The 8,343-nt window shown below is 51.2% G+C and overlaps 1 protein-coding gene across 4 annotated transcripts in view; it reads left to right on the top strand.

Moving 5' to 3' along the window:
• The window catches only part of grm7 (glutamate metabotropic receptor 7), a 151,286-nt gene that overhangs the window by 135,297 nt on the left and 7,646 nt on the right, over window positions 1-8,343 (top strand). For all 4 annotated transcript variants that reach the window (XM_082533437.1, XM_082533439.1, XM_082533436.1 and 1 more), the window contains one exon: window positions 7,919-8,165. In XM_082533437.1, the coding sequence (XP_082389563.1) occupies window positions 7,919-8,165 (247 nt within the window). The remainder of the gene's footprint in view (window positions 1-7,918; window positions 8,166-8,343) is intronic.

The following is an 8,343-nucleotide window of genomic DNA, read 5'->3' as shown; positions in this document are numbered from 1 at the left end:
ACAGACACACACACACACACACCCAATTTCAACATGCAAATACAGATTCAGGCAGCAGCAAGTAAAGGATGAAGGAAGGAAAGGGGACAGCATGGAGTGATGTAACGAAGGGGTGTGTGTGTGTGTGTGTGTGTGTGTCTGTGTGTGTGTGTGTGTATCTGTGTGTGTGTGTGTGTGTGTGTGTGTGTGTGTGTGTGTGTGTGTGTCTGTGTCTGTGTGTGTGTGCGCGCAAAATGTGGTTTCATTAGTGTCTGTTACAGTGTAGGAGGAATTAGTTTTTTGCGTTTGTGTTTTCTTCTTCATGTTCTTATCCTCCTACACACAGACACACACAGACACACACACACACAGCACAGGTTGTATTTGTTGGGTTTAAACCAGTGAGGCAAGACTCACTCAGACACTTCAGTGCCAGGTGGGCGGGATCTTTGTTTCCCGCTATCTCTGTAACAGCAGCCAATCGCAGAGCAGGAAAGCTTGCCGAGCTTCCGTTGGCCTGCAGTAAGCTAGCGGCCTGTGACATCACACCTGTCTGTGATGTCACACCTCTGCTGCAGTCTCATTCGTCCTTTGCACAGCGAAGAAGCTTTTAGTCTGCTCAGCTCGTTTCTTTTATCTGTGCAGCTCCGTGTCAGAGCCGCAGTATTCCCACAGTATTCCCACAGTATTCCCAGTATTCCCACAGTATTCCCAGTATTCCCACAGTATTCCCACAGTATTCCCACAGTATTCCCAGTATTCCCACAGTATTCCCACAGTATTCCCAGTATTCCCACAGTATTCCCACAGTATTCCCAGTATTCCCACAGTATTCCCACAGTATTCCCACAGTATTCCCAGTATTCCCACAGTATTCCCACAGTATTCCCAGTATTCCCACAGTATTCCCACAGTATTCCCACAGTATTCCGCTGTCTTTCCGGAGTATTTAATCATTTACAGTAACTGTGTTATTAAGATGCTTGTGTTACATTTATTAAGGAACAAATCTGAAGATGATGAATCCTTTGGTTCTATCACAGCGGTGAGGGTGGAGCAGAGCTGAAAACAGAGTTTCCTGTGGCGTCCTGCACTCGTCGCCTACATGTGTGCGTTCGCTCTCTGTCGAGGTCCTAAAGCCTTTAAACCTGCAGTGCAGACGTCGCTGTATTTACTCTCAGGGCGGAGCCAATCAGCTTCTGATTACACCCCCGCCCTGTTAGCTGGAAAACAGGAGAGCAGTCTGTGGATGCAGTAAAGATGGCCGCCCTGCTGTCAGAGGGCGATGTGGCGTGTTCATGTGCGAGTGTTTTGTTTGGGAGCAGTCTCAGGGCAGTGTTCCTGATTCTGGGATGATTTTCCAGCCATTGAAGAAACAGGTTTCCTCCTGTGGTGGATGATCCTGCTGACTGACCTGGATAATATTTAAAGATCTGCTCTCAGGGTCCGTGCTGCCTCGTCTCCCTGTCAGGTGAAGGTTCCTGCTCTGCTAGTTTCAGTTCAGCTCATCTAGTTAATTTCCAGGTTGCTGTTTAGTTCCTGGGTCATCTTCCCCTGTACTAAGCCTCCCTGTGTGTCTACCTGTCATGTTTCATGTCTGTGTGGTTCTTGTTGTCAAGTTTGCGTCATGTCTGTGTCTCCATGTTTCCTGTTTTACTTTGAAAGAGTCTGGTGTTCCTTGTATTTAGTGTCTGTGTTTCATTCGGTGTGTGTCGCGTCGTCTGTGTAACCCTCCCAGTTACGTCTCGTCATAGTCGTCACAGTCATAGACGTGGTTGTTAAAGTGTCAGAGCTTCATCACGGTTTCATACTCTCGTATAGTGTTCAGTATCACAGGATAGTCGGTTTCCACTTTAGTTGCTTTGCCTTCTGTCATCAGCCAGAATAAAATCTCGCTTTTTGGTAAAGTCACGTCTCCTCGCCTGTGTCTGGTCTTGGGTCCTGCTCTAACCGGCACCCCCCGGCATTACATCAGGAGGCTGAAGGTCGCCGTGCACCACGAGCTTCCATCTCGTGTTTCCTGTTACGTCTTGAGGAGGCTGAATCGTGCCGTCCTGTTCTGCAGAGCAGGCTTCATGCTGAAGGCAGCAGGATCAGGCTGCGTGTGCTCAGCAGCGTCCTGTTCTCATGATGATAAGAGCTGTTTGCTGGAGCCTGAAGAGGGATTTGATGCCTCTGACTGTAGCGCAGGTACATTGTGTGTTTTCTCTGATGTGAATGGCTCATTCAGGATTTATCAATGAGAGGATACACTTGAAGCTCAGAGCCTCAGTGAAGAGATGGGCGAGCTGGAAATGAGATCAGAGCAAAGAACCCTCCTGAAGGACGGTCCGGCCCGCCGCCTACAGGACAGAAATCCTTTGAAACACTGATCCAAAAGCCCGCAGACGCTACGCGACCTCACAGAGAAAAACACATTACAAAACAGCGAACACGGAGACTCAGACTCCGGTGAGGTGATCAGAAAGACAAAGGCGACAACGAGAGATCGGAAACACTGCTCAGATCAGCGCTCGAACTCACGGAGACTCTAAGTCTGCTCCGAGAGCGCCGAAAGGGCGGGAACTTCAGCGTGACCTCAAAGAAAGATGAATGACATCAGCTTAAAGAGACGACCACACGTGTGCAAGAACCCGCTGTTGATGGAGCGCTCGTATGCGCGACGCCCCGAACAGCGTTTCAGCGTCACCGGATCTGCTGCCACATGTCAGCACCTCATGAATAAATCAGACGAGGCCCTTTCTCCTCTCACGCACACGCCAAGGTCACTACGCCGCCATCACGGGGACTCAGACTGCCGCCGTCCAGCTGAATTAGATGTTTTCTACGTGTAGACAGGAAGGAGCCGCCAGCAGGAGGAGGCGGGTATTTGCAATGCTAATGTCTTTGCTTCATGCAGCAGGGATTTTATGGCACTGATGTTTGTTTCCACCTCCTCTCCTCACCTGTCAGCACACAGGACATCGTCCTCCTCTCCTCACCGCCGTGTTCAGTTGGGCTGCACTGATTGGTCGATTCATCGTTTTTCACTTAAAGGAAATAAACTCTGCATATGTTTCTGTTGCTGTGCTGATTTTACTCCATCCACAGGTACTGATCAATGAGTTAAACTGCAGGAATAAAGACATAAAGACCTGGATGGCCGCAAACTTTCTGCTTCTTGATTCAGATCAAACTGAGGTTATTGGCCCTGAAAATCGTAGAAATATGGTGTCTAAGCAGATAGGCCAATGCTAGGCTGATAGACGGACACAGTTTGTCTAACGATGAGCTCGAAGACAAGCAAGCCAGGGTCAGAGCCTCCATCCAGCCTGTAGCTGTTCAGGTCCTTGGGCTGTGTTTCCTGCACAGGATTTAAGGAGCCTGGAGCTGATAATAGCGGCTACGTGTTGGAGGTCATGGTGGAGGGAGAAGGTGGGTGTGGAGATGGGGCAGCTTATAACCCGAGATGGCTCTGACGCTCCTGCAGACTCCCCTCCCTGATTTCTCTCCTCCGCTCGCTCCGAACACTTTCTCTTCCTCTCTGTTTCCTGATGTCAGGACATACGTTATCTGACAGGATTTAATGTGATTTGTTGAGCAGACCATCAGTGCGCTCCCCGGGGTCATCAGTCGAAAAGGTCCATCAGAGCCTCCTCGACCCCCTGCACAGCGTGACAGCTGGTCCCAGGGTAATACAGGTGTATACACATGGAGGTCTCAGGGTTGTATAGTATGGTATCACTTAGTATGGTATCAGGACAGGGTCATGTGACTAGCTGCAGACCTCGTCACATGACCACTCCTGATCCACATGGTGCGTTTGCAGCAGACTGATGTCAGTTTAGGTGAACCTGCAAATATTTAACTCTGCTAAAAACTGAGCCTTAAACACCACGTACACCCGACATCGCCACCAATCAGATATGGGGGAGGAGCTTATTTATGCCCTTTGAAGGCAGTTGGAACTCAGCTTCACTGAGTTGGTTCAGCCTGACTTTGACACAGAGCCGGGAAGCAAAGGGCGAATCAGGCGAATTGTTGGCGAATGACGTGTTTTCACACAGGTGACGCAAAGCGAAACCTGACTTCACATAGTAAGAGTGCAGCAGGGTCTACGACGAGGCTGCGACTGTTTCCTCCACCTAACGCCACCGAATGTCCGTGAAGAAGACCTCAGAAGGTGAAACGCCTCCAGTGCAGGACAAACATCAGTCTGAGGTTTGAGCTCCGAGCATCGCCCCTACTTTATGCTCGCTGCCGACACCGTCCGTGATTTGGTGTCGCTTCAACTTCGTGGGTTTTTGCAATGTGGCGCAGCCGTGTCTGCGAGTGCGCCGGTCCATACAGGAAACATCTGTGGACGTCACTCAGACCGAAAGCTTCCTGCAAATAAAAGTTTTGGCAAAGTTTCCCTTAAACTTTGAACAAAGTCCTGAAGAAGTATCAGCAGCAGCTTCCTGATGCTGTGAAGCTCAGACCGTAACTTCTGACACACTACGACGACCGCAGCCACGAAGACGTCCAGCTTCACGTCTGAGGTGACGTCTTTCCAAGGTCAAAGTTTCACTTCCTGTCCTGCTTTGAGAGGTTTCCTGAATCCTCCTCGCTCGTATTGTTCGGCTCTGAGGGACACTCAGGTGCACGCACCTGTCCGGGTCTCGGCTCTGCGGTTTCTACCTGGTGCTCTGATCTCTTCGTGAACTCTGAACTCGCTGTTCCTGCCGTCGATGGTTTTCCTCCACGCGCCTGCGCGCTCTGACACGCTGAGCTGAGTGAGCGTCGCTTCACCGCCACAGATGGTGGAAACGACGGGTGAGACCTCAGTGATGAAGGTTTATTAAAGAGCAGCTTTTATGGACATGATGAAGAGCCTCCGTCTGCACTTTGTGTTTACACACAGTTTTAATTTTTCACTTCATCAAACTTTATGCGTACGGCCTCTCGGGCAGGTCAGAGGTTCAAAGAGCGTCACGAGCGTCCAATTATTTGGATAAATGAACCAGTCTGTGCGCTGAGAGCGAGTCAATAAAATGAGAAGCAATCCAACAATAAATCCGCCACAAATGGAAATGAAGAGCCTCACAGAGCGCCGCGCTACAGCAGCAGAGGACATCAGCAAACCAACAGCGTCTCAAAACTTTATCGAAACGCCTCCCAGGACGCCACACGGTGACACGGACGTGGCGCCGAGACGAGAAACGTTTCCCTGTGAACCATAAAACACAGAAGTGTGCGGATGATTTCGCCAGGCGCCGACCGGACCGCAGCTGGGCCTGACGTAGATAAGTTGGAGTCTGTTTCAGCGTTTGCACCTGATGGAGTCGACCTCCACCTTTGTGCCTCACACAGAAACGGCAGGCTGCCTGACGCCGCCTCAGTGAGACGGCCATCTTTGATGTGGTTTCAGAGAAGAGGAGCACGTTTTCATTGGGGGGAGGGCTTTAAATGAGGGGGGAGGAGTCTGTCTGCAGCATGCTGGGCCAGACTCGTTGTTTACTACCAATTGTCCAATCAGAGCCGCAGGAGCAGCCGAGCGCTTGGCCCCACGTGACGGCGAGAAGACGGCAGTAACAGGAGTCATGTGAGAACATCGTAAGGACGCAGCAAGCATTTCAGCTGAAACACGCCGAAGAAAGAAAACGACCTTCATCGTGTCAGGAAAACAGCACAGGGACGCCACGAGTCACAGGGAAGCAAGGAGGCGAGGAAGGATGAAGACTGCGACAGAAAGGGAAGAAGTGCAAAGGAAATAGGAGGCAAGAGAAGTGAAGCAGAATTATAGAAACACAACGTGAAGCTGGAAGAGGCTCTGAGGCTGTCTGCTCAGGAGGAGGGTCACTCCAGCTCGGCTGAAAAGCTGCCAGATGTGCAGCACTCAGACAGATGTGTACAGACAAAGAGCCAAACAGCTGCAACAGAGCAGCGCCACCTACAGCTACAACCACAGACTGTATATGAGCGATGACGTCTGGAGGGCTCACTTCAGTCTGCATCCACAGAGACCTGCTGATCACTCAGCTCAAGCTCCGCCTCCTCACAGATGGACATTAAAGCAGGTGAGCTGATAAGAGCGCTGCCGTTTGGGCTCTATCAGTCGTGTCATCTTATCGCTGATTCACATCAGCCTCGCACAGACCTGACTGCACGATCGTGCGCACACCTGTCAGAGAGCAGCAGGTGTCCCTCCAGAGCTCAGAGTGGACTGTCACAGCTGAGGGCCAGCAGCTCACACAGGCTTTAAACAAACCACTGACTCCGCCTCCTCGCCGATGTTTGCCTTCGTCTGCTTGGAGCAGACAGACGCTGCTCTCGCTGCCCGTTTCTGACGTCCGTCACCTCTTTGTAACGAAGCAAACACACCTGTGTGTCCAGCTCGCACCTGCGGAGGTCTCCGACCCCGAGACCGTGGTCATCAGGGAGGAGCTTGTGTAAATCAGGGTGTCTTTTGCACGCGAGGCGCTGACAGACGGCAGGAACCCTCACCTGTGCACACGAGCTGCAGGTGGGGACTGCAGGGATGAAGATACTGTAGATGAGCTGGACACGTGCAGGTGTGTCTGCTGCCACAGCTTTGTAGAAGAAGACGTGCGTGCAGACTGTCGTGCAGGTAAACGCCGCGGGCTCATTAAACCTGCGTCAGGTGGTGGTGCAGGGCCTTGTGTTCCTTCAGAGCGCGGCGTAGTTTCTTGCTGACGTGACGCAGGAAGCGAGCAGCCTTTCTGCGGGTCTGAATATTCTCCCCGCTGCTCCCCTAACTCTCAGCCCCACCCCGCCTGCTGTGACTTCTCCCCGTTAATGGCGTCGCTCAGACTGTGACAGCAGGGCCATAACACATAAAGACAGTGGGCTGAACTCAGTGAAAGCCACTCTGGGAAGCCCATTACAGCACAGCCGTGCCTCTTTATGCATTCTTCCCGGGCCCGTATCAGCCCTCTATTGGGATCACGGGGCCACGGCTTCGGACACAGGGGCAATATACACACTGCATAAAACATTAATGGCGTGGCTCGGCCGGCTGCCGCTCTCTGCTGCAGGCGAGGGTCGAGAACACGGCGGGTAATAAAACACAATCCTTCACCGGCTCATAAAAAGTGTCGAGAGTTTGCTTCTGAGTGAGGCGAGCTTCCCGAGTCTCTTTACCGCCGCTGACACGAGCGAGCGGCGTGACTGAAATACAGCCGTCACCAGGACGGTACCTACTACACAGCTCTAAAGGGTTAAAGGTCAGAGGTCAGCAGCAGTGGAGATGGATGAACCTCTGCTCGTTCAGGAGTCAGGCTGTTAAGACAGACAGAGATTGATAGTATGATTCAGTGCAGAGAGGTCTGTTAACACATAGTGAGGAAGAAACACCCAGTGCATCATGGGAATCCCCGGCAGCCTACGTCTATTGCAGCATAACTAAGGGAGGATTCAGGGTCACCTGGTCCAGCCCTAACTATATGCTTTAGCAAAAAGGAAAGTTTGAAGCCTAATCTTGAAAGTAGAGATAGTGTCTGTCTCCTGAATCCAAACTGGAAGCTGGTTCCACAGAAGAGGGGCCTGAAAACTGAAGGCTCTGCCTCCCATTCTACTTTTAAATACTCTAGGAACAACAAGTAGGCCTGCAGAGCGAGAGCGAAGTGCTCTAATAGGGTGATATGGTACTACAAGGTCATTAAGATAAGATGGGGCCTGATTATTTAAGACCTTGTATGTGAGGAGCAGGATTTTGAATTCTGGATTTAACAGGAAGCCAAAACAGGAGAAATCTGCTCTCTCTTTCTAGTCCCTGTCAGGACTCTTGCTGATGTTGCACAAATGGAAGAACGCAGTCTTACATATTTGTTTAATATGTGCGTTGAAGGACATGTCCTGGTCAAAAATGACTCCAAGGTTCCTCACAGTGTTACTGGAACAAAACACCTCTGAGATGAAACCATTAACTAACCCCGTTCTCCCCTCTCTCTCCCACCAGCTGTACATCCAGACCACCACGCTGACCATCTCCATGAACCTCAGCGCGTCCGTGGCCCTCGGCATGCTCTACATGCCCAAAGTCTACGTCATCATCTTCCACCCGGAGCTCAACGTGCAGAAGAGGAAACGATCCTTCAAGGCCGTCGTCACGGCCGCCACCATGTCGTCCCGGCTGTCGCACAAGGCCAGTGACCGGCCCAACGGAGAGGCCAAGACGGAGCTGTGCGAGAACGTCGACCCCAGCAGTAAGTACCTGACACCGCACAGTTAGAAGAGCTCATCCAAACACCTCGAGTGACGTCTCAAAGGTTCTGTTTCTCTCACAGAAAAGAGAGCGCTTTCTGTGAGTTTAACCGTTTTATCAGATTCATTTTTTTGGTACTTCGAATGATCTGGAATAAATCCAAACCTCAGGTGTTTCGT

The sequence above is a fragment of the Aulonocara stuartgranti genome, assembly GCF_965226115.1.
Source record: "Aulonocara stuartgranti genome assembly, chromosome: 5".
NCBI classification, from domain to species: domain Eukaryota; kingdom Metazoa; phylum Chordata; class Actinopteri; order Cichliformes; family Cichlidae; genus Aulonocara; species Aulonocara stuartgranti.
Note: the sequence above shows the minus strand (reverse complement) of the source record. Positions and strands in the feature narration are given on the sequence as shown.